Here is a 27006-nt window from a genome sequence, read left to right on the forward strand (position 1 = left end):
TAAGCAAATAAAAAGTCCTTGTGCTTCTATATACATTTAAGGGATTTTCATTTTTTAGAAATGTGGATTCCAAACATTGTCTGTAATTTAAAATAAACGTGCCAGCTCCCTCCCTTAACTACTCTACTAATTTAGAAGGTACAAGCCGCTGATCTCAGCGATTGGCTGCAGCGGTTTTAAGCTGTATCAACATGATAAATGGCTGCAGCAGCAACCATCTACTTATTTTGTCATCGTATGCTTGGGACCAATTTTCTAAAAGCAAAAAACTTCTTTAAAAATTACAGGATGGGCCTAATACAGATGCATAATTCCACCATATGCAGAGGACCCCCCCAAGGCTAATCTTAATCTTTCTGATCACAGGTGATACAACTGTACAAGCAACAAAAACATATTTTACTAGAAAATTACATGTCATATCAGTTACAAATATACAAAAAATATCGAAGTAGTAATGTGTCCTTTGCGCAAGCGGCTGTCCAAAATAACTCACTAATGAGCGAGGTTTATAGCCGCACGTGTGCGAGTGATGAACGTTCTGCACATTGCTCTAGATGGAAGGTAAACCTGTAACAAGAACATTAAACTAGGGGGGTAGCACTCTTTCCCTCCGACGCCGTTTACCGCAGCACTGAGATCTCAGTCACTTTAAATGAAGAGCAGCTCGGGCTTCGGCCACGGTCTCATGCCCCCCGGTTGCTGCCTTTTGATGCAAAAGCAGATTTGCCACGAGATCTTATTTTAAATTTCGCACTTTCCCTCATTAAGTGCTGACGAAAGGTCCATGTGTCCCGCATCACATCCCGCAGAGCGTGCCGGCTCAGAACTGCTGGATAATGAGTTTCTTCTTCACGTCGTGTGAGAACCTGTTCATCTTGAACAATTCGCTGTCGTAAAACGCCGACAGGTTGTGGATATTAATCTGCCGAGCCTGAGGGAAAAAAAAAAAAAAAGAAAAATAAATGGGGGCTTAAAATGAGAACATTAACAAAAGATCAGGGCTCATTTATACTGTTTGCATTGTGCATTTGGCGTCACGGGCTCATAGCAAACATATCCAGACATAAGGGGTCCATTAACTCCTTCACAATGTCCGCCATACATGTAAGGTGCATGTCAGATGGGGGTGTATGAAGCGGGCTAACAATCGTACGTGGAGCAGAGTGCCGCCCGCGATTATCAACTTGTTAAATCCCACCGTCAAAATATGCCGGCATGGGGACCCGCCGTTTTCAGGGCCCATCGGACCACCAATTACGTGATTGCGAGTTGCCGATGGTCTGCTGAAGACCTCCATGCTGGTCAGTACAGTGCTCCCGCTTGTGGCTGAGCTTTAGGGTACGGTTTCACTTGCGTATGACTCGTGCGAGTATCGCATCGGTATCACCCGACACGGCCGCACACACTCTTGACAGGAGCGCCTCAGCTGCATGGAAATACAGGAGATTGTATGCCGTGCTGGGCGATACTGATGCGCGACTCGCACGAGTCATACGCAAGTGGAATAATACCTCCTTAAAAAGGAGACTGTGATTTTTGCTATATACAGCAATGCTTTGGCACTGCTGTATAGCACAAGCTATCAAGATTTTCAATGGTTATAGTCCCCTAAGGAGACAATTAAAAGTAGAAAAAAAAAAAAAAAAGTTTAAAGGGAACCTGTCATCAGAAATTTAGCTTGAAACCTAAGAGTTTCCCCCTCTGCAGCTCCTGGGCTGCATTCTAGCAGGTTCCTGTACTTTTTGTGGCCCCTTTTAAACCAAATTAATACTTTATAAACTTGTACCTTTTGCTATGTAAATTTTGTAAATCATTCATGGGCGCAGGCTCTCTGCTGACCGTTGCTGTTCCTCCTGCACATTGACGCCGTCCCCCCCACGCTCCATTTCATCCATCAGGACGCCGCCCACTGCGCCCGAGGTGCCGCCCACGCCGGGATCGCTGGTGACGTGTGTCACAAGCACGAGATTATGGGTGGCGCTGTGATTGCATCGCAAGTGCCCGCCCATAATCTCGTGGACGCGCTTTCCCCCACTGCCTCCAGTGTTCTGCGCAAGCGCTCGCCGGCCAAATGACCCGACGTCACCTCCTTCCCATCTTACCCTGCAGCAGGGCAAGATGGGAAAGAGGTGACGTCGGGTCATCTGGCCAGCAAGCGCTTGCGCAGAACGCTGGAGGAAGAGGGGAAAGTGCGGTCACGAGGTTATGGGCGGCACTTGCTGATGTGCTGATGACACTCACAGCGCCGCCTATAACCTCGTGCCTGCGCAAAACGTCACCAGCGGTCACACGTGCACAGTCCCGCTACAGTCGCACAGCGCATGCGCGGGACCATGGGCGCCCAGGGGCGGCGTCCTGAGATATGAAATTCAGCGTTGGGGGAAGGGGGGGGGGGTTCGGCGTAAATCTGCTGGAGGAACAGCAACGGTCACCAGAGAGCCCGCCCCCATGGACGATTTACAAAATTTACATAGCAAAAGGTACAAGTTTATAAAGTATTTAATTTGGTTTAAAAGGGGCCACAAAAAGTACAGGAACCTGCTAGAATGCAGCCCACGAGCTGCAGAGGGGGAAACTTTTAGGTTTAAAGCAAAATTTCTGATGACCGGTTCCCTTTAAATCACACTTTTTTGCCTCATTAAAAATAAAGGGAATTTTGTTTACTTACCGTAAATTCCTTTTCTTCTAGCTCCAATTGGGAGACCCAGACAATTGGGTGTATAGCTACTGCCTCCGGAGGCCACACAAAGTATTACACTGAAAAGTGTAAAGCCCCTCCCCTTCAGCCTATACACCCCCCGTGGGATCACGGGCTCCTCAGTTTTAGTGCAAAAGCAAGAAGGAGGAAAGCCAATAACTGGTTTAAACAAATTCACTCCGAGGGAATATCGGAGAACTGAAACCATTGAACATGAACAACATGTGTACCCGAAAAAAACAAAAAACCCAAAGGAAACAGGGCGGGTGCTGGGTCTCCCAATTGGAGCTAGAAGAAAAGGAATTTACGGTAAGTAAACAAAATTCCCTTCTTCGGCGCTCCATTGGGAGACCCAGACAATTGGGACATCCAAAAGCAGTCCCTGGGTGGGTAAAATAATACCTCATGTTAGGGCCGTAAAACAGCCCTTTCCTACATGGAGGCAATCGCCGCCTGCAGGACTCGTCTACCTAGGCTGGCGTCCGCCGAAGCGTAGGTATGCACTTGATAATGCTTGGTGAAAGTGTGCAGACTCGACCAGGTAGCTGCCTGGCACACCTGCTGAGCCGTAGCCTGGTGCCGTAATGCCCAGGACGCACCCACGGCTCTGGTAGAATGGGCCTTCAGCCCTGAGGGAACCGGAAGCCCAGCAGAACGATAGGCTTCAAGAATTGGTTCTTTGATCCACCGAGCCAGGGTGGATTTGGAAGCTTGCGACCCTTTACGCTGACCAGCGACAAGGACAAAGAGTGCATCCGAGCGGCGCAGAGGCGCCGTGCGGGAAATGAAGATTCTGAGTGCTCTCACCAGATACAACAAATGCAAATCCTTTTCACATTGATGAACTGGATGAGGACACAAAGAAGGTAAGGAGATATCCTGATTGAGATGAAAGGGGGATACCACCTTAGGGAGAAACTCCGGAATCGGGCGCAGAACCACCTTGTCCTGGTGAAACACCAGGAAGGGAGATTTGCATGACAGCGCTGCTAGTTCGGACACTCTCCGAAGAGACGTGACCGCTACTAGAAAGGCCACTTTCTGTGAAAGGCGAGAAAGGGAAACATCCCTCATAGGCTCGAAAGGCGGCTTCTGGAGAGCAATTAGAACCCTGTTCAGATCCCAGGGCTCTAACGGCCGCTTGTAAGGAGGGACGATATGACAAACCCCTTGCAGGAACATGCATACCTGAGCAAGTCGTGCTAGGCGCTTCTGAAAAAATACAGATAGCGCTGAGACTTGTCCTTTAAGGGAGCCGAGCGACAAACCTTTTTCCAAACCGGATTGCAGGAAGGAAAGAAAAGTAGGCAATGCAAATGGCCAGGGAGAAACTCCCCGAGTAGAGCACCAAGATAAGAATATCTTCCACGTCCTGTGGTAGATCTTGGCGGACGTTGGTTTCCTAGCCTGTCTCATGGTGGTAATGACCTCTTGAGATAATCCTGAAGACGCTAGGATCCAGGACTCAATGGCCACACAGTCAGGTTCAGGGCCGCAGAATTCAGATGGAAAAACGGCCCTTGAGACAGCAAGTCTGGTCGGTCTGGTAGTGCCCACGGTTGACCCACTGTGAGATGCCACAGATCTGGGTACCACGACCTCCTTGGCCAGTCTGGAGCGACCAGGATGGCGCGGCGGCAGTCGGACCTGATCTTGCGTAGCACTCTGGGCAACAGTGCCAGAGGTGGAAATACATAAGGTAGCCGGAACTGCGACCAATCTTGAACTAAGGCGTCCGCCGCCAGAGCCCTCTGATCGTGAGACCGTGCCATGAAAGCCGGGACCTTGTTGTTGTGCCGGGACGCCATTAGGTCGACGTCCGGCATCCCCCAGCGGTGACAGATCTCCTGAAACACGTCCGGGTGAAGAGACCATTCCCCCGCGTCCATACCCTGGCGACTGAGGAAGTCTGCTTCCCAGTTGTCTACGCCCGGGATGTGAACTGCGGATATGGTGGATGCCGTGTCTTCCGCCCACATCAGAATCCGCCGGACTTCCTGGAAGGCTTGCCGACTGCGTGTTCCGCCTTGGTGGTTGATGTATGCCACCGCTGTGGAGTTGTCCGACTGTATTCGGATCTGCTTGCCTTTCAGCCACTGTTGGAAGGCTTGTAGGGCCAGATACACTGCCCTGATTTCCAGAACATTGATCTGAAGGGTGGACTCCTGCTGAGTCCACGTACCTTGAGCCCTGTGGTGGAGAAAAACTGCTCCCCACCCTGACAGACTCGCGTCCGTTGTGACCACCGCCCAGGATGGGGGCAGGAAAGACTTTCCTATTGACAATGAGGTGGGAAGAAGCCACCACTGAAGAGAATCCTTGGCCGCCTGAGAAAGGGAGACGTTCCTGTCTAGGGACGTCGACTTCCCGTCCCATTGGCGGAGAATGTCCCATTGTAGTGGACGCAGATGAAACTGCGCGAAAAGGACTGCCTCCATTGCTGCTACCATCTTCCCCAAGAAGTGCATGAGGCGTCTCAAGGGGTGCGACTGACCCTGAAGGAGAGATTGCACCCCTGTCTGTAGTGAACGCTGTTTGTCCAGCGGAAGCATCACTATCGCTGAGAGAGTATGAAACTCCATGCCAAGATATGTTATCGATTGGTTCGGGGTCAGATTTGACTTTGAAAAGTTGATGATCCACCCGAAACTCTGGAGAGTCTCCAGCGCAACGTTCAGGCTGTGTTGGCATGCCTCTTGAGAGGGTGCCTTGACAAGTAGATCGTCCAAGTAAGGGATCACAGAGTGACCCTGAGAGTGCAGGACTGCTACTGCTGCCATGACCTTGGTGAAGACCCGTGGGGCTGTCGCCAGACCGAAAGGCAGGGCTACGAACTGAAGGTGTTCGTCTCCTATAACGAAGCGTAGAAAACGCTGGTGCTCTGGAGCAATCGGCACGTGGAGATAAGCATCTTTGATGTCTATTGATGCTAGGAAGAAGGGAATTTTGTTACTTACCGTAAATTCCTTTTCTTCTAGCTCTTATTGGGAGACCCAGACGATTGGGGTATAGCTACTGCCCTCTGGAGGTCACACAAAGCACTACATTAAAAGTGCAAGGCCCCTCCCCCTCTGGCTATACCCCCCCCGTGGTATCACGGGTTCTCCAGTTTTAGTGCCAAAGCAAGAAGGAGGAAGCCAATAACTGGTTTAAACAAATTAACTCCGAATAACATCGGAGAACTGTAAAACCGTTCAACATGAACAACATGTGTACCCGCAAACAACAAAAAAACATCCCGAAGGACAACAGGGCGGGTGCTGGGTCTCCCAATAAGAGCTAGAAGAAAAGGAATTTACGGTAAGTAACAAAATTCCCTTCTTCTTCAGCGCTCTATTGGGAGACCCAGACGATTGGGACGTCCAAAAGCTGTCCCTGGGTGGGTAAAGAAATACCTCATGTTAGAGCTGCAAAACAGCCCTCCCCTACGGGGGTGTCACTGCCGCCTGCAGGACTCTTCTACCTAAGCTGGCATCCGCCGAAGCATAGGTATGCACCTGATAATGCTTGGTGAAAGTGTGCAGACTGGACCAGGTAGCTGCCTGGCACACCTGTTGAGCCGAAGCCTGGTGACGTAATGCCCAGGACGCACCCACGGCTCTGGTTGAGTGGGCTTTTAGCCCTGAAGGAACCGGAAGCCCCGCAGAACGGTAGGCCTCTAGAATTGGTTCTTTGATCCATCGAGCCAGGGTGGCTTTAGAAGCCTGCAACCCCTTGCGCGGACCAGCGACAAGGACGAAAAGTGCATCGGCACGGCGTATGGGCGCCGTGCGGGAAATGTAGATTCTGAGTGCTCTCACCAGATCTAGCAAACGTAAGTCCTTTTCATACCGGTGAACCGGATGAGGACAAAACGAAGGCAAGGAAATATCCTGATTAAGATGAAAAGAGGATACGACCTTAGGGAGAAACTCCGGAATGGGGCGCAGCACTACCTTGTCCTGGTGGAACACCAGGAAGGGAGCCTTGGATGACAGAGTCCACCGATACACCGTGAGGCACTAGAGGGACCAGCACAGAAAAATCGCTTACCGCCCGCTTAAAAAAGCGGGTGTGTGGTCGCCAGATAGCCCCTAGTCCAGGTCTCCCAGAGCCTTGCGTCCTTCCTCCAGCCAGACATGCATGTAATGGCTGCCGGCGTCCTGAGAGAGAAGGGGGGCGGGCCCTGGGCGTTCCTGACCAAGAGCGGGAAGCCTGCTTCCCTCTGTGCTTAGTATGAGGGCTGGAGCATGTAAATCAGGCTCCAGCCCTCGTCGCTGCTAGCGAACAGCGTCTCTCCCCTACCCTGAATGACAGGGTGGGGGCGGGAACGAATCGGAGCTGCCGGCGTCCTAGGCCCAAAAAGCCGGGGACTAAATTTATAACCGCCGCCGCCGTAAAAGCGCGGACGGCGGATCCCCGGCGCACCCCAAGTCACGGCAGCGCCGCCCGGTCCAGAGGGGGTCGGCGCTGCGTTCCCATACACAAAAAGTCCCCCAGTAATCTGTAGGGACACCAACTCCACGTTGCGGTCCCCGGCGCACTACAACACCCAGCCAGCCCGGAGTGTGTCTGTGCCTGCCGGGGACACAGAGTACCTGTATGATGCAGGGCCTGTCCCTGATCGTACTCCTGCTCCGTATCCATCAGGTGCTAATGGGTCTGTGGATGGAGCCCGGCGTCAGAGCTGAGAGGCCGGCAGGATCCCACTTCCACAGAGCCCTACCAGGGGATGTGGAAGGAAAACAGCATGTCAGGCTCCAGCCCTGTACCAGCAATAGGTACCTCAACCTTACAACACCATCCAGGGGTGAGAAGGGAGCATGCTGGGGACACTATATGTGTCCTCTTTTCTTCCATCCGAAATAGTCAGCAGCTACTGCTGACTAAAATCTGTGGAGCTATGCATGGAATGTCTGACCTCCTTCGCACACAAAGCTAAAACTGGAGAACCCGTGATACCACGGGGGGGGTATAGCCAGAGGGGGAGGGGCCTTGCACTTTTAATGTAGTGCTTTGTGTGACCTCCAGAGGGCAGTAGCTATACCCCAATCGTCTGGGTCTCCCAATAGAGCGCTGAAGAAATCTCCTTGAGACATTGAGGCGATGACGGAGCGGAGGGATTCCATCCGGAACCGCCTGGTTTTCACATGCTTGTTGAGCAGTTTTAGGTCCAGAACAGGACGGAACGAGCCGTCCTTTTTTGGCACCACAAACAAATTGGAGTAAAAACCGTGACCTTGCTCCTGAAGAGGAACAGGGATCACCACTCCTTCTGCCTTTAGAGAGCACACCGCCTGCAGAAGAGCATCGGCTCGGTCGGGAGGCGGAGAAGTTCTGAAGAATCGAGTTGGAGGACGAGAACTGAACTCTATCCTGTACCCGTGAGACAGAATGTCTCTCACCCAACGGTCTTTGACCTGTGGCAGCCAAAGCGGGAGAGCCTGCCACCGACCGAGGATGCGGAGAGAGGAGGCCGAAAGTCATGAGGAAGCCGCCTTGGTAGCGGTTCCTCCGGCTGCTTTCTTTGGGCGTGACTGAGCCCGCCAAGCATCTGAGCTCCTCTGATCCTTTTGAGTCCTTTTGGACGAGGAGAATTGGGACCTGCCCGAGCCTCGAAAGGACCGAAACCTCGACTGTCCCCTCCTCTGTTGGGGTTTGTTTGGTTTGGGCTGAGGTAAGGAAGAATCCTTACCCTTGGACTGTTTAATGATTTCATCCAATCTCTCACCAAACAGTCTGTCCCCAGAAAATGGCAAACTGGTTAAGCACTTTTTGGAAGCAGAATCTGCCTTCCATTCCCTTAACCACAAGGCTCTGCGTAAAACCACGGAGTTGGCGGACGCCACTGCCGTACGGCTCGTAGAGTCCAGGACAGCATTAATAGCGTAAGACGCAAATGCAGTCATTTGAGAGGTTAAGGACGCTACTTGCGGAACAGATGTACGCGTGACAGTGTCAATCTGCGCAAGACCAGCTGAAATAGCTTGGAGTGCCCATACAGCTGCGAATGCTGGAGCAAACGACGCGCCGATAGCTTCATAGATGGATTTCAACCAGAGCTCCATCTGTCCGTCAGTGGCATCTTTAAGTGAAGCCCCATCTTCCACTGCAACTATGGATCTAGCCGCAAGCCTGGAGATTGGAGGATCCACCTTTGGACACTGGGTCCAGCCCTTGACCACGTCAGGGGGAAAGGGATAACGTGTATCCTTAAGTCGTTTGGAGAAACGCTTGTCTGGATAAGCGTGGTGTTTCTGAACTGCTTCTCTGAAGTCAGAGTGGTCTAGAAAAGTACTCAATTTACGCTTGGGATACCTGAAATGGAATTTCTCCTGCTGTGAAGCTGTCTCCTCCACTGGAGGAGCTGGGGGAGAAATATCCAACATTTTATTGATGGACGCTATGAGATCATTCACTATGGCGTCACCATCAGGAGTATCCAGATTGAGAGCGGTCTCAGGATCAGAATCCTGATCAGCTACCTCTGCCTCATCATACAGAGAGTCCTCTCGCTGAGACCCTGACCAGTGTGATGAAGTCGAGGGCCGCTCCCAGCGAGCTCGCTTAGGCTGTCTGGGACTGTCGTCCGTGTCAGAGCCTTCAGCCTGGGATGCCTGAGACCCCCCCGGAGCACGGATTTGTTCCAAATGAGGGGGGCCAGGGAGCATTGAATCAACAGTGCCCATGGTCTGAGTTACCGGTCTGGACTGCAAAGTCTCTAGGATTTTAGTCATAGTCACAGACAATCTATCAGCAAAAACTGCAAACTCCGTCCCTGTCACCTGGACAGTGTTCACAGGTGGTTCTCCTTGGGCCACCTCTAGCAGAGACCCCGGCTGAGCAAGTGCTACAGGGGCCGAGCATTGCACACAATGGGGGTCAGTGGCACCTGCCGGTAGAACAGCCTCACATGCGGTACAAGCAGCATAAAAAGCCTGTGCCTTGGCCCCCTTGCTTTTTGCGGACGACATGCTGTTGTCTAGCAATCTAGGAGGGTATATAGCCAAGAATAGCGACCGTACAGTGCAATGTATAGCATACAAGCATAAAGTACAAATGAACACTTCGGCACTAGTGGGGTCAGCACCTCAGGTGCTGCTTACCGCCCGCTCAAAAGCGGGTGTGTGGTCGCCAGAATCCCGTGTCTGGGTCTCCCAGAGCTTGTCTCCCTTCTCCAGCTCAGACTGCAAACAGGAATGGCTGCCGGCGTCCTGTGAAGAGGGGCGGGCCGTGGGCGTGCCCCAGATAAAGTGCGGGAAACTGGCGTCCCACTGTGCCCAGTGAGGGGGCTGGAGTATGCTAAGCAGACTCCAGCCCTCGGCGCTGACGTTCTGACCAGCGTCCCGCCCTTCCCCTGACTGGCAGGCCTGGGGGCGGGAACGAAACGGAACTAGGCCGCAAAAGCCGGGGACTCGATTTATAAGCGCGGCCGTCGAATAGGCACGGCCAGCGCGGAAGTCCCCGGCGCACCACAAGTCCCAGCCGCGCCGCAGTGTAAAAACAGCCAGCAGCGGCCGGCGCGGCAGTTCCTGATACATAAACTCACTCAGCAAAGCTGCAGTGAGTAATAGCACAAGCGCGCGCGCTGCTGCCCCCGGCGCACTAACACATCCAGCAATGCTGGTGTGTGTGTGCGCGATTTGTACGGGGACACAGAGTACCTTAATGTAGCAGGGCCCTGTCCCTGACGATACTCAGCTCCATGTCCAGCAGTTCCCAGGGGCTGTGGAAGGAGCACGGCCTCAGTGCCTGGAGACCGATAGGATCCCACTTCACCCAGAGCCCTAAGGGGATGGGGAAGGAAAGCAGCATGTGGGCTCCAGCCTCCGTACCCGCAATGGGTACCCTCAACCTTAACAAACACCGCCGACAAAAGTGGGGTGAGAAGGGAGCATGCTGGGGGCCCTAGTATGGGCCCTCTTTTCTTCCATCCGACAAAGTCAGCAGCTACTGCTGACTAAACAGTGGAGCTATGCGTGGATGTCTGACCTCCTTCGCACAAAGCATGAAAACTGAGGAGCCCGTGATCCCACGGGGGGTGTATAGGCAGAAGGGGAGGGGCTTTACACTTTTAAGTGTAATACTTTGTGTGGCCTCCGGAGGCAGTAGCTATACACCCAATTGTCTGGGTCTCCCAATGGAGCGCCGAAGAAAATACACATGGTATTGCCACATTTAGAAAAGTCTGATGAATATAAATCAAGGGAGCTGAAATTACGTTTTTTTGGTCCCTGTAGTAGCACAAAAAAAAAAAAAAGCTTTAACAAGCGATACAAATGTCATATCTATCCCAAAATGGTATAAGTAAAAATGCCATCTCACCATGCGAAAAAAAAAACAAAAAACCCCCAAAAGTAACAGCTCCACCAACCAAAAAATGAAAGTGTTTAAAGGGAACCTGTCAGGTTCCATATACGTTTTAACCTACAAGCAGGTTCCCTTTAAGGGTCTTCAAAAATGAGAAAAAAAAAAAAAAAAGAAAAAAGAAAAAGTTATCACTCTGGGAAGAAGAAAAGCGAAAACTCAAAAGACAAAAAAATTTGGTAGCGTTTTGAAGGTTCCTTCTCCGATGGGCCAGTATACATCCGGAAAGTTCTGCTGGCAGATACCACTGATGTAAAATGCAATGTGTGTGTGAATGCAGCCAGAGAAGATTTCAGACACGTGCATCTGTTCCCAACATTTGCCACAATTCAGACTGGCCACGGACAGCACAGGCGAGAACATTTACCTTGTCTACGAGATCTTTCTCGGAAACCTCGATGGAGTCCTGCTGTGCGCCGTATCTGTTCCTCTGGTAGGTCACTTGCTCGGCCACCAGCTGTTTCAGTATGAAGAGCAGAAGCTCGTTGTTGTCTCTTCTGAATGCCAAGTATCGGGCGAACGTCTGCAGAAAATACATTTTGTACATGAAATCACTTTTCAGTCTAATGCTCCTGCAAAAAGCCAAACCAACTGCACAATTCGTTCAGCGATGCACCGGACACGTACCTTCCTCATGCTTCTCATAACACTGAACTTTTGTGTGTCAATGAAACTCTCCAGCATTACTCTGATGGCCATATTCACATCATCTTCAACCACGTAGTCCCTTAAATGCATCCGTGCATGCGCCTCCGCCATACGAATCATTGATTCAATGTGTCGCACTGTGATCGGGATACTGCCAGTCGCCTACAGGAGACAGAAAGGATTATTATATACTACTTCTGCAATAGAAAAGCCAAAAGGAATACATTTGAAATGTTTAAGGGTCCACAGCGCCATCTTTTGGAACGACTGCAAAACACTGCAGCGTCGCCACCTGGTGGAGGGATTGCAAAACACTGCAGCGTCGCCACCTGGTGGAACGACTGCAAAAACACTGCTGCATCGCCACCTGGTGGAACGACTGCAAAAACACTGCTGCATCGCCACCTGGTGGAACGACTGCAAAAACACTGCTGCGTTGCCACCTGGTGGAGGGATTGCAAAACACTGCAGCCTCGCCACCTGGTGGAGGGATTGCAAAACACTGCAGCCTCACCACCTGGTGGAGGGATTGCAAAACACTGCAGCCTCGCCACCTGGTGGAGGGATTGCAAAACACTGCAGCCTCGCCACCTGGTGGAGGGATTGCAAAACACTGCAGCCTCGCCACCTGGTGGAGGGATTGCAAAACACTGCAGCCTCGCCACCTGGTGGAGGGATTGCAAAACACTGCAGCGTCGCATCCTGGTGGAGGGATTGAATACAGCACCACCACTTCAACAATTTCCAAATCAGAAAATACAGTCTAGACGCGGGGCTTACCATGGACTCTTTTCTGAGGTCACTGTACATTTTCGCCACTTTATCCTGGTCCATTTGGTTCAGCTTTGGGTGGACCTTCTCCTTGGCATATATAATGTATTTCTTCAGCACCTCTTGAGGCAAAGGCTCCACACCAAATGTATTGGGCAGAACAATTTCTTCTGCGTCGCCATTTGCAACATCTTTGTTGCTGGGATGATGCTTTATATGGCTACCCACCACAAACCTGGCCAGCATTTCATCCTACAAATGACAGACGACAGTCATCACTAAGTACATAAGATCAGCCATGTTGGTGAACACTGCAGGAAAGAACTGACTGCCCGAATTTTACAGCAGTGACGCTCCAAGCTCCCTCTAGTGGTTAAAAGCAGAAGTGCAGAGTCTGATAATTTCATTACACTGCACTTTCAGACAACTTGATATAATTTAAATGTCTTTCATTTAATAGTGTTCCCCTTGACAAAAATTTCCCCTCTACTGGATACTCCTGTGTCACACTGCATACAGCCATAACAGCGGTGTGCTTCAGACCAGGATAATTGACCATTGTACAATGGCAGGCACAATGTACGAATGAATGAAAGTTCCAACACCAATAGTTCTGGCAGAATGCTGACGAAAAGGGGCTGCATGGTTCCGTACACAGCATGAGAAGCGAGACAGTTCCTGTAGCTATAGGAGTGAAATGTGCACTTCTGTGGGTTTTGGGAAGAGTCATCGCCAAAATATTTTGGAATTATGGGTTCTATCCTGGAGAATTCACCAAAATTGATTCACTTAGTCATTAGTTTTAAATAAAATGAAGTTTGTCACCTGCACAGGGTCCACCGTGTCCCTCACCACGCACAGAACATCAAATCGAGACACAATGGGCTCCGTCAGGTCTACGTTCTCGGAAAAGGTTAACGATGGATCGTAACGTCCTCCTAAAAGTAAATGATCACCAATGAGAAATCCGGCCTGGTGTATTGTGATGGAAAAAAAAACAAAAACAAAAAAAAAAAAAACAAACAAGTTTTTACCAATGGGGTTGGCAGCAGCAATGACGGTGCAACGAGCCTGCAGGGACGTGACTATGCCCGCCTTGGAGATGGAGATGCTCTGCTGCTCCATGGCTTCATGGATACTGGTTCTGTCCTGGTCATTCATCTGCAAAAGTGACAAATGCATGAATATGGGAACTGGAGAAAGAATTATGGAAGGATGTACTCTCTACTTGCTGCTTCTAGAACTTATACTACTCACCTTATCAAACTCATCGATCAAGCACACTCCCCTGTCCGCCAAGACCAAAGCTCCGGCTTCGAGGGTCCACTCCTTGGTCACTGGATGCCGCTGGACGTAGGCAGTCAAACCTACAGCGGAAGCCCCCTGGCCGGTTGTGAATACGGCCCTGCTGGCGACTTTCTCCACATACTTCAGAAATTGGGATTTTGCTGTCCCGGGGTCACCACAGAGCAAAACATTGATGTCCCCACGGACCTTGTGCTTTCCACCTGAATTGGAGAAAAAAAACCCAACCCATTCATATCAGGATGACCGCACCGACCATTTTTAATGCGTTTACCAAGATTAGGACAAATCCTCCACATTTAAGTGTTGCTTCAGCAACTGCATGATCTGGCAGTATTCCTTGACCAAAAATCTGCAAAAACACTAGGGCATGCCCTCAGCATCTCCTGCCTGGACTACTGCAACCCCCTGCTCTCTGGCCACCCTTGTAACACTCTTGCACCCCTCCAATCTAACTTAAATTCTGCTGCCCGCCTAATCCACCTGTACCCCCGCTATTCCCCGGCCTCTCTCTGCCAATCTCTTCACTGGCTTCCCACTGCAAAAGACTCTGGTTCAAAACACTAACTATGACATACAAAGCTATCCACAACCTGTCCCCTCCATACATCTGTGACCTAGTCTCCAGATACCTAGCTGCACATAACCTCCGATCCTCACAAGATCTCCTCCTCACCTCCTCCTCCCACAATCACATACAAGATCTCTCCCGCGCTTCCCCCATTCTCTGGAACTCTTTACCCAACATATCAGACTCTTGCCTACCGTGGAAGCCTTCAAAAAGAACCTGAAGACCCCACCTATTCAGACAAGCCTACAACCTGCAGCAACTCTCAGTCTACCATAGCGTCACACGACCAACTCTGCCCTCACCTACTGTGTCCTCACCCAGTCCCTGTAGACTGTGAGCCCTCGCGGGCAGGGTCCTCTCTCCTCCTGTACCTTGTATTGTTCTGGTCTATCGAAGCCCCTTTTACACATGTAAAGCGCCATGGAGGGGTTTTGTGTTATGCACCCACCTGGGTTCTTTGGTTCTCCTCCAAATAAAGCAAGAGCAAGGCCTCTCTTGATGTCTTCGTGTCCATAGATAGATGGGCCAATACTGGCAAAGATCTGCAATAGAACCCCAGATATTACAGACCGGTCCCTGACAATACAGCCGACTCTTACAGTAGGTACAGCTCTTAACTAATTATCTCGCCCCTCACCCGCTCTCCAATCCGCTCGTCTTTGGAAAGGGCAACGATGGCTTTTACGTCTTCATCAGTCAACTCCCCCACGGCCACCTTGTCATCCTTCTTGGTGATGTGATTGGCGAGAATGACTGTGGCAAATACCGGGAAACCGTTGGACGTATTCAGCGATCCGTCGTAGTTGTTGTGGTAAATCCCAGTGAGCTCCTGTCAGGAAGGACATCCCTCCAAATTATGTACCTGAGATCCTATTTTTGGAGACTGGTTTTAAAAAAGGTTATTCCCATCTTAAAAGTGGAGGCATATCACCAGAAATGAGCGCAGGGGGGTGGGGGGGGGGGTGGGGGGTCAGAGATGAGCATGAAGGGGCTTGCAGGGTTCATTCAAAGCTGCGTCACTTCACAGCAGGGCCCCAACCCCAGGAAATTTAATACAGCCAAGCCTTGTCCATGCACCGAAAATGGAGAGGGGGGCCAGCATTGAATTAGAACTGCACCCCTCTCAGTTTTCCCGCACATCGACACCATGTGTCGCCTCCCCAGCCGCCGGGGCGCCACCTAGTCGCCTCCCCAGCCGCCGGGGCGCCACCTAGTCGCCCCCCCAGCCGCCGGGGCGCCACCTCGTAGCCCCCCCAGCCCTCGGGGGCGCCACCTCGTAGCCCCCCCAGCCCTCGGGGGCGCCACCTCGTAGCCCCCCCAGCCCTCGGGGCGCCACCTCGTAGCCTCCCCAGCCCTCGGGGCGCCACCTCGTAGCCTCCCCAGCCCTCGGGGCGCCACCTCGTAGCCTCCCCAGCCCTCGGGGCGCCACCTCGTAGCCTCCCCAGCCCTCGGGGCGCCACCTCGTAGCCTCCCCAGCCCTCGGGGCGCCACCTCGTAGCCTCCCCAGCCCTCGGGGCGCCACCTCGTAGCCTCCCCAGCCCTCGGGGCGCCACCTCGTAGCCTCCCCAGCCCTCGAGGCGCCACCTCGTAGCCTCCCCAGCCCTCGGGGCGCCACCTCGTAGCCTCCCCAGCCCTCGGGGCGCCACCGTGAAGTGACACCAATTGTTAGGGGTCATGGAGATCAGACCAAGTAATGGCGACTCCCAGCGATATGCCTCCTCTTCATAAGATGGGAATACACCACTAACTTTAGGCAATACTCACTATGTCATCTCCTGGTTTACAGCTGTCCACCAAGTCAGCCAGGAGGATGGCATCTTTGGAGCGAGGAAGCCTGCCGGCAGCCACCTTTCCGGGGCTCTCCTGAATGGTGATACGTTGGTAGTTCTGATACACAGTCTGGGAAAGGAAAAAAGGCAAATGTAAGTGAGAGAAAGGAATCATTTTTTTCCCCCAAATTGTTGCACGTGCTTAACTATATTAAAATAACGTCGTACCTCTTCCATGTTAATTTCGAACGGCCCCAGGGACTGACACTCCGGACAGGATCCCGGCTTCACCTCCTGGTTCTGAGACTGGAAGAAAGGTCCCAGGACGAAGTTGCACTTGTTACAGTTATACTTCACCATGCTGAGTTGCGGCAGGACCCCCGTACAGCACGTCACAACCCCGCTAGTACGGATCAGCTGATTCAGGTGCAGCTGTCTGAACGGGACACAATAAGATTTAGTGTCAGTAAATGGCGCAAAGACGCTAATCCTGAACCCACGGACGGCAGCCGGACTCACCTGAGCGACCGTAGCTCTTCCACCAGCGGAAGGTGAGAGATGCGGACGTGGATCTCACGGGCAATGCGGTCGTATTTGGGGTACATGACCAGGACAACCTCCTTAGCGGCCTCGTCGAAAACCTTTAACATTTCCGCAGGGGCTTCGGGGAGAAAATAGGCCAAGACGTGCTCGCGGGCGGCCAGGTCCTCGTAGTTCACCACCAGGCTCTCCTTGTTCTCTGGAACAAGATTATTTCATAGATCACTACAAGAAAACGTTGTGTCCAAAATCAGAAGTTCTGAACAATCCCGAACAGGGAATGCGGACATCAAGACATCCCGCTATGGAGGACCCCCGTTACCTTTGCACATGTCACTGATCTTCTCCTTGAAGACGTTGTGCCCGTGCTCATCAACGTGGGTTCTCAGGAAGTTTTTGAACCGATGGTAGATCTCCAGGCGCGTGGCGGCCATGGACACCCACTCTCTCACCGTGTGGCCCTTCATATCTTCCAGGTTTTCGATACTTTCAATCATCTCTTCATCTTCGTCCAGGACGCCTTCCGCGGCACGCTCAGCCAGCCGACGCTTACGTGCCGGGCGATCCTCCTCCTCATCGTCACTATCTAACCACAGGGCAAAAAAAAAGGATTAATGTGAGTTTTCTGTTCAGTGAATTAAATCCAAACTGTTAGCATTAAACTTACCGTACAGCAGCCCTCGGCGCATGCGCCCCAGGTCCCGGCCCGTCTCCCGGTCGCGCATCCTCATGGCTTGTTCAGCCGCATCTCTCTGGCTGGCAGTCAGATCATCCACATCCTCATCATCCAGCCCTTCAGCCTCGTACACGTCCAGCTCAGAAATCGCCCGGTAGTCCCTGAAACCAAAACCGGTGAAGATTACACCGAACGTAGCGGACGGCCACTCACATGGGCGCAGACTGGACAGTTGGACAAGCCATACCTTTCCATGCCATCTCCGATCAGCTCCTCCCCATCTTCCTCCTCGTTCACCGGGAGACCCTCATCTCCCAAGATACCTTCAGACTCATCCTCAAAGGGAGGAAGATCTCGCCCGGGACTAGATGTGAGGGCATCAAAACGCCTGGATCCGGTTCTGGGGCTTGTGGCAATAGAGAATGATTCTGAGGAATCCTGCAATGCAAGGGTTAATGGGTCAGCAGTCACAATTTCTGCAAAACCTTATTTTTGGCCGATAGAAAAAAGGCGGCGGGGGCAGGGAGGAGGCGGCTGTCAGGGCTGTGACCTGTCAGACAATGACTGCCGACTCCACTGCTGGGACCAGGGAGAATCCGCTCATCTACAGCTGGAGACATTCTGCCATAGTGCCCAAATACCACAGCGCCGGCCTTGTAGGAAAAGGCAAAAATGTGTCCAACGCATTAAAGACAAGAGCAACACCCCCCCAGAGCCGCTCTGTCTGCCGCTACACGTCAGAGGAAACCCGCCATGTGTGCACCGTGTATAAGTGCCGCCACCACAACTGGAAGCCACGAGATCACAGCCAGCACCGAATGCTAGTTTATGCTTTACTCTTTTAATTGCGTTTTTTTATGGTCACAAAATTGCAAAATTTGCATTAAAATAAAATGTAGAAACATGACAGCCCACGGGGGACCCCCACCGACGGCCCATGGCCACGGTGGACCCCACCACCAACGGTCCACGATCACAGGGGCCCCCCACCGCCGACGGCCCACCGTCACGGGGAAACCCCACAGCCGACAGGGGAACCCGACCATCGACGGCCAACGGAGACCCCAACCACCAACAAGGAACCCCCACCACCGACAGTCCACAGGTGTCGGCCACCACCGGGAACCCCCAACAGCCCCACAGGGGTCGACCACCCCATTCCCCCCCTCCTGCACAGGAGACCGCCGACAGCCCCACAGTTGTCTACCACCCCACGGGGGACCCCCAACACCATTCCCCCTCCACCCCCCCCCCCCCTCCGCACAGGGGACCCCCGGCAGCCCCACAGTTGTCTACCACCCCATTCCCCCGTACCACAGGGGACCCTCACCCCATCCCCCCCCATGGGGACCCCTGACAGTCCCACCACCCCCACCAGGAACCCTGACGCCATTCCCCGCCGAGGGGAGCCCCCACCACCCCATTCCTGCTAACAATGCTGAGAGTAGTGGTCACTGCTGCCTTACTACATCTCATTACTAGCTCATGTCACGTGGACTCCTCTCTTCTGTGCGCCCTCATCAGGTTCCAGCCCCCACTAACAGAGCAGCCAAAGCTGGGAGTTATAGTCCCACGGCCCCACCGCTGGCTCCCGTTCAGCCTCCCCTCGCTCCGTCCCGCTGACTCCCCGCCCGGCCTCCCGTCTCCGGCCCCCGCTCACCGCCATGACGCTGCAGCACCGGAGTCTCCGCACACTACGTTCTTTCTCCTTCCCGCGGTTTGGCGCGAAAATACCACGTGACCAGACGAAGCCCGCGAAAATCTCTTCGTTTGCATAAACTCCGCCCTTTCAAGGTGGCCTTTTGACAATCGCAAGGATTCCAATTGGTCATTGCAAGGAGGCGGGGTTAAAGGCTTATGAATAAGTGAGTGAATTGTAATAAGAGGCGGAGCAAAGCTGCAGGTGGGCGGAGCATTGTCATTCTTATTGCTGTGGGAAAAAGTTGGAGTTTATATCGTAAAATATCGCGAGTTTTTGTGTTGGATTTACCAGAGTTCTACGTTGTGCTGCGTTTTGTGTCTCCATATTAGGGGCTGCTCCCCATGTGAGGCCCCCCCAGGCGCTCAGCCCCCTGTACTCACAGCACCAGCTGCTGCCATATCTACAGCAGGGGTGGGGGACGGCCGCTGTCAGTGAGGAGGTGGGGGGACAGCTGCTGTCAGGAGTCGGGGGACGGCTTCTGTCAGTCAGGAGACGGGGGACGGCTGCTGTCAGTCAGGAGACGGGGGACGGCTGCTGTCAGTCAGGAGGCGGGGGACGGCTGCAGTCAGTCAGGAGACGGGGGGCGGCTGCTGTCAGTCAGGAGGCGGGGGACGGCTGCTGTCAGTCAGGAGGCGGGGGACGGCTGCTGTCAGTCAGGAGACGGGGGACGGCTGCAGTCAATCAGGAGACGGGGGACGGCTGCTGTCAGTCAGGAGGCGGGGACGGCTGCAGTCAGTCAGGAGGTGTGGTGACGACTGCTGTCTTAGATTTTCCTTAGCAGTAATGCAGGTCCATGTTCACACGTTCATGGTTTCCATACATTATCAGAGTACAAACTGTCTTTTTTTGTATTTTATGTCATGTTCAGTTATGCACTTGTTCACATGTCAGTTCGGCGAGTGCAGTCACTCTGTTTTGTCTATATTAAGGAGATGGGGGACGGCTGCTGTCAGTCAGGAGACGGGGGACGGCTGCTGTCAGGAGACAGGGACGGCTGCTGTCAGGAGACGGGGACGGCTGCTGTCAGTCAGGAGGTGTGGTGACGGCTGCTGTCAGTCAGGAGGTGGTGGACGGCTGCTGTCAGGAGGTGGGGGACGGCCGCTGTCAGTCAGGAGACGGGGGGCGGCTGCTGTCAGTCAGGGGACGGGGGACGGCCGCTGTCGGTCAGAAGTGGCCGATTCCAACAGAGATTCATAGGGTTCTGGTCAGTTCTCCATTTCTGTGGCCTGTTGTTGTGACAGATGCAGATTTGTTTTTCATCTGATTTGCAGAACAACCTTACCCCATGTAATTTAATGTGTCAGACAGAAAACGGGCAGCAATTGGAAAACATCCGTGTTGTCCTGACGTAATATGGTATTTTCACTGAATAAGGCAGGAGGGAGGCGCCAGACAAGGCGGCATCCTGCCACCATTTCTCTTCAATATATATGCAGGAGCTATTTTCAGGATGGCTGGACTTGCCGAAAAAGAAGGAATCAAACTTGCTGAACGAATCGTCAACAATCTTAAATACGTAGATGACAGATTGATAACAAGCGTATACGGCGTGAAGGACTTATTACGGAGGGTCAAGATGGAAAGCTCAACTCCTACTCAATACAAAGAAGTTAAAGATATTGACCTGGACACATTTGAGATGGATGGTGACAAACTGGAAGTTGTAAAGGACTTCAACCTACTAGGATCAATGATAACTCAAGATGCAGCAATGACAACGGAAGTCAATAGGAGCATAGCAATGGGCAAATCAGCAATGAAGTCACTGAACAAGGACCTCAAATCGAGGAACATTTCACGGGTGACGAAGACACGGCTTGTACATAGTCTGGTCTCGGCTCGTACATAGTCTGGTATTTTCTGTAGTCACATATGGATGCGAGACATGGACAATAAAGAAACGACAGAAGAAGAATCAACGTCTTTGAAATGTGGCGCTGGAGAAAGAGGTTATTAATGCCATGGATGGCAAGAAGAACAAACAAATCAACTATGGAACAAATCAAGCCAGAAATGCCACTCAAAACAAGGATCACCAAGCTACGACTTGTACGACTTGTACTTTGAATGCACCATATGAAGAGAACGCATCATACTGGGGAAGGACATCATGGTAGGAGGAATAAAAGGAACAAGAAGAAGAGGAAGACCGGCAACTCAATGGCTTAATACTATCAAGATAACGGCAAAGACTCTGGTGGACCTATCTAGACTGCACAAGATCGATCTTCCTACAGAGCATTTATCCATCAAGTCGCCATGGCTCGAGATCAAGCTGAAAGATGTTAAATATAATATAAATAATAATAGGTAGGAGACGCTTGGAAATTTATATTTTGTTGGTCCCTTATAAGAAAAAACTGGATGCTGCAACTGAATAAAAAAAACCCCAAAAAACGGTCATTTTTTTTTCTTACATGTAAAAAAAAAAAAATTGGACTTCTAAATGTGGCTTTAGCTATAGGGGGGCTTAAATGGATTTTCTAGTTGTGTCCTCAGGCACATTTTGTTTTATATATATATATATATATATATATATATATATATATATATATATACACACAGTTAGGTCCAGAAATATTTGGACAGTGACACAATTTTCGCGAGTTGGGCTCTGCATGCCACCACATTGGATTTGAAATGAAACCTCTACAACAGAATTCAAGTGCGGATTGTAACGTTTAATTTGAAGGTTTGAACAAAAATATCTGATAGAAATTGTAGGAATTGTACACATTTCTTTACAAACACTCCACATTTTAGGAAGTCAAAAGTAATTGGACAAATAAATCAAACCCAAAAAAAATATTTTTATTTTCAATATTTTGTTGCGAATCCTTTGGAGGCAATCACTGCCTTAAGTCTGGAACCCATGGACATCACCAAACCCTGGGTTTCCTCCTTCTTAATGCTTTGCCAGGCCTTTACAGCCGCAGCCTTCAGGTCTTGCTTGTTTGTGGGTCTTTCCGTCTTAAGTCTGGATTTGAGCAAGTGAAATGCATGCTCAATTGGGTTAAGATCTGGTGATTGACTTGGCCATTGCAGAATGTTCCACTTTTTTGCACTCATGAACTCCTGGGTAGCTTTGGCTGTATGCTTGGGGTCATTGTCCATCTGTACTATGAAGCGCCGTCCAATCAACTTTGCGGCATTTGGCTGAATCTGGGCTGAAAGTATATCCCGGTACACTTCAGAATTCATCCGGCTACTCTTGTCTGCTGTTATGTCATCAATAAACACAAGTGACCCAGTGCCATTGAAAGCCATGCATGCCCATGCCATCACGTTGCCTCCACCATGTTTTACAGAGGATGTGGTGTGCCTTGGATCATGTGCCGTTCCCTTTCTTCTCCAAACTTTTTTCCTCCCATCATTCTGGTACAGGTTGATCTTTGTCTCATCTGTCCATAGAATACTTTTCCAGAACTGAGCTGGCTTCATGAGGTGTTTTTCAGCAAATTTAACTCTGGCCTGTCTATTTTTGGAATTGATGAATGGTTTGCATCTAGATGTGAACCCTTTGTATTTACTTTCATGGAGTCTTCTCTTTACTGTTGACTTAGAGACAGATACACCTACTTCACTGAGAGTGTTCTGGACTTCAGTTGATGTTGTGAACGGGTTCTTCTTCACCAAAGAAAGTATGCGGCGATCATCCACCACTGTTGTCATCCGTGGACGCCCAGGCCTTTTTGAGTTCCCAAGCTCACCAGTCAATTCCTTTTTTCTCAAAATGTACCTGACTGTGGATTTTGCTACTCCAAGCATGTCTGCTATCTCTCTGATGGATTTTTTCTTTTTTTTCAGCCTCAGGATGTTCTGCTTCACCTCATTTGAGAGTTCCTTAGACCGCATGTTGTCTGGTCACAGCAACAGCTTCCAAATGCAAAACCACACACCTGTAATCAACCCCAGACCTTTTAACTACTTCATTGATTACAGGTTAACGAGGGAGACGCCTTCAGAGTTAATTGCAGCCCTTAGAGTCCCTTGTCCAATTACTTTTTGTCCCTTGAAAAAGAGGAGGCTATGCATTACAGAGCTATGATTCCTAAACCCTTTGTCACGCTCCCCGGGTCCCCTGCTCTGTTCCCCGGCTCACCTGCCACGCTCCCCGGCTTCCCTGCGTCGCTCCCCGGTTCTTCTGTCCGGTCTCCGCCGCTCCCCGGTCTCCAGCCTCCATTGCTTGCGGTTCCCAGGCGTCCTGGTCCCCGCTCCCGGCGCCCGTCGGCTTCTCAGCCCCAGCCCGGCTCTGCTGCTTCCTCTTCACCGCTCCCTGCCCTGGCTTCTGGCACCCGGGCCTCGCGCATGCGCATTAGGGCGCGCGCGCGGTCATTGACCCTTTCTTTAAGGGCCAGCACCCACTAACAGGAAATTGGGCACACAGGTACAGGGTATAAAGGGGTTAAGTGTCCAAGTGGGCGGGGCCTGTTCTTCGTGTTTCCCAAGCTAGGAGTCAGGTCTCCTTGTGTTCCTGTGAGATACTCACCTCTCTCTCTTCTAGAGCCGATCCTGCTTCGCCATCCGGTCCTGCCGAATCCCGAACCTCGACCGCTGCCTATCTGCCATCCTGACAGTCCGTTCCATCTCTGATCCCTGCGGTGACCCGTCTGCTCGCTCCATCGGTTCCGGACTCCGCCTGACAACATCTTGGCCTCCGAACCTGAGCTCCGTCACCCGGACTACCATCAGTGACTCCGTGGTCCCAGGGACTTCTGCATTCTCCTCTTGTACACGGACTGTTCTGCTACCTGTAGTGCTCCAGCTACCGGACCCCTTACCATCATCAAGGAGTTCGGCCCAGTGGATCCACCTCCTGGGTCTGCCCGTCCACCTGGCCCTAACAGTAAGAACAGGCCATGGATCCCGCTGAAGCACTAGCAGCCCTGCAGGAGGAACTCACACGCCAGCGTGAGACTCAGACCCGCATGCTGCAATTCATGTCTTCTGTGGACGCCCGCCTGAACACGCTACAAGCGTCGGTTACATCTTCAGCATCTCGGGCTTCCACTAGACAATCCACGGCTCCAGCCCCCGTGGCAGCCTCTTCGGATGCTTCCAGACTTCGTTTGGCCTCACCACCCCGGTACGCCGGAGATCCCAAGACCTGCAGGGGATTCATAAACCAATGCTCCCTCCATTTCACGCAGCTGCCGCATTTGTTTGCCTCCGACCAAGCCAAGGTCGCGTTCATCATGTCCCATCCAGAGGGTGAGGCACTGGCGTGGATGAACCCCTTGTGGGAAAAGGAGGATCCTGTGACCACGAACATCCAGGAGTTCCTGCAGGCATTTCGTGGCACCTTTGACGAGCCCGGACACGCCTCCGCGTCTGCCTCATCTCTTCTCCGGTTACGTCAGGGGACTCTGACGGTGGGTCAATACGCCATACGTTTTCGCATCTTGGCTTCGGAACTCGGGTGGAACAACGAGGCTCTAACCGCCGCCTTCTGGGAAGGACTCTCGGGTCAAATTAAAGATGAGCTGGCTGGTCGTGACGTACCGTCCACCCTGGATGCCCTGATTACCCTAGCGACTCGAGTGGACATTCGCTTTCAGGAGCGATCCAAAGAGGTGTCCCGTGAGAGACGTCCGGTACGGCATTCCTCTCCTCCGCAGAAGCCCGCCGTACTTCAGTCAACGGCATCTGGTGTCTCCGTCCACGAGCCCATGCAGATCGACCGTGTGCGGCAGTCTGAACAACGCCGAGCAGAGCGGCTCGCCAAGGGCCTCTGCTTCTACTGCGGAGAGGGCACACACCTGCTACGCTCCTGTCCAGAAAGGCCGGGAAACTCCAAAGCCTAGGGTTGGTAGGAGAGGCCACCCTAGGTGCTGGGACTCTCTCAGACCCGGTTACCTGGACTGTGCAAGTGACAACGGGAGAGACGCGGTTCACGGCTGAGGCGTACCTCGATTCTGGGGCAGCAGGCAATTTCATCCAGCAGGTCACGGTGGACAAGTACCAGGTGCCTGTTACTCCACTCGACAAACCCCTCGTGATTGCCTCTGTGGATGGGAGACCCCTCTCTGACACCATCTCGTGGATCACCAGGCCGGTCGAACTGCGTATCGGTGCCCTGCACACCGAGAACATCGCTCTCTACGTCCTTCCACACATGTCCCATCAAATCCTGCTGGGACTTCCCTGGTTGCGGACACACGAACCATCAGTCAGCTGGGGTACTGGTGAAATCACCCGATGGGGCTCCTCTTGCCACGAGAAGTGTCTGAAGACCATACAACCCATCCGACGATCTCCGGTTCCAGAGTCCCTACCGGGACTGCCCTCGGCCTATTGGTCCTTCGCGGATGTCTTCGACAAAAAGGAATCAGAGGTACTTCCGCCACATCGTCCTTACGATTGTGCCATCGACCTGCTCCCGGGAACTACACCACCTCGAGGACGGATATATCCGCTGTCTCCAGCCGAAACAAGGGCCATGTCTACTTACATCACAGAGAGCCTGGCAAGGGGATTCATTCGGAGATCCTCCTCTCCTGCTGGAGCAGGATTCTTCTTCGTTAAGAAGAAAGAAGGTGACCTACGTCCATGCATAGACTACCGGGGATTAAACCAAATCACCGTGAAAAACAAGTACCCTCTGCCGCTCATCCCCGAATTGTTTGATCGGCTTAGAGGAGCTCGTGTGTTCACCAAGTTGGATCTTCGGGGTGCCTACAACCTGGTCCGCATCCGCTCGGGGGACGAATGGAAGACCGCGTTCAATACTCGCGATGGGCACTATGAATACTGTGTGATGCCCTTCGGCCTGTGTAACGCACCAGCAGTCTTTCAGGAATTGGTGAACGACGTGTTCCGGGACTTTCTTTACATCTGTGTGGTGGTGTATCTCGATGACATCCTGGTCTTTTCTCCGGACCTCCAGACCCACAGAGAGAACGTGCAGCTGGTACTACGACGACTGAGGGAGAATCGTCTGTACGCCAAGTACGAGAAGTGTGTCTTCGAGCAGTCTTCTCTTCCCTTCCTGGGTTAGGGTATGTGCGCACGTTGCTTTTTACCTGCTTTTTACCTGCTTTTTTGCTGCTTTTTCTTCTGCGCTGTTTAATGCCAAAATGGATGTGTTCTTCTATTCAAGCAAAGTCTATGGGAATTTGGGTTTCTTGTTCACACTATGTTGTTCAAAATGCTGCCTTTTTGTGGCAGAACTTTGGTCAAAAACTCTGCTTTTCAAAGAAGCAACATGTCAATTGTTTTTGCCATTTGGGTTTTGCACTGCAAAGCTGAGTTTTTGACCAAAGTTCTGCCACAAAAAGGCAGCATTTTGAACAACATAGTGTGAACAAGAAACCCAAATTCCCATAGACTTTGCTTGAATAGAAGAACACATCCATTTTGGCATTAAACAGCGCAGAAGAAAAAGCAGCAAAAAAGCAGGTAAAAAGCAACGTGCGCACATACCCTTACGTCATCTCCGATACCGGACTGCAGATGGATCCGAAGAAGGTCTCTTCCATTCTCAACTGGCCCCCTCCTTCTGGACTGAAGGCAATCCAACGCTTTCTGGGATTCGCCAACTATTACCGCCAGTTCATCCCTCACTTCTCTGCTCTGACTGCTCCTCTCTCCGCCTTGACCAAGAAGGGGGCTAATCCAAAGGACTGGTCACCTGCGGCCGACGCCGCATTCGGCTCTCTGAAGCGGGCATTTGCCTCCTCTCCTGTGCTCCACCGTCCGGAGTTAAACCGACAGTTCACCTTGGAGGTGCATGCCTCCTCCTCGGGAGCTGGAGCAGTGCTCATGCAGAAGTCCTCCTCCGGGAAGATGGTGACTTGCGGTTTCTTCTCAAAGAGCTTCTCAGCGCCTGAACGCAACTACACCATCGGTGACCGAGAACTATTGGCAGTCAAACTGGCTCTGGAGGAATGGCGCTACCTTCTGGAAGGAGCAGTGTACCCCGTTATTATTTACACGGACCACAAGAACCTGGAATACCTGTGGTCTGCTCAGCGACTG

At 52.0% G+C, this 27006-nt stretch overlaps 1 protein-coding gene across 1 annotated transcript; it reads right to left on the bottom strand.

The window, feature by feature from the left end:
* Window positions 1–378: 378 nt before the first annotated feature.
* MCM2 (minichromosome maintenance complex component 2) lies at window positions 379–19069 on the bottom strand. Its single transcript, XM_075321517.1, has 16 exons — window positions 18988–19069; window positions 17575–17765; window positions 17319–17488; window positions 16974–17237; window positions 16631–16850; window positions 16340–16547; window positions 16107–16241; window positions 14980–15171; window positions 14791–14884; window positions 13724–13974; window positions 13501–13627; window positions 13292–13404; window positions 12476–12718; window positions 11675–11857; window positions 11415–11570; window positions 379–934 (listed from the first exon to the last, which is right to left on the bottom strand). Exons 1-16 carry the CDS (start codon window positions 18991–18993, stop codon window positions 824–826), a joined length of 2664 nt encoding a protein of 887 aa, XP_075177632.1. The 5' UTR covers window positions 18994–19069; the 3' UTR covers window positions 379–823.
* Window positions 19070–27006: the final 7937 nt, after the last annotated feature.

Source organism: Anomaloglossus baeobatrachus, chromosome 8 (genome assembly GCF_048569485.1).
Source record: "Anomaloglossus baeobatrachus isolate aAnoBae1 chromosome 8, aAnoBae1.hap1, whole genome shotgun sequence".
Classification (NCBI taxonomy): domain Eukaryota; kingdom Metazoa; phylum Chordata; class Amphibia; order Anura; family Aromobatidae; genus Anomaloglossus; species Anomaloglossus baeobatrachus.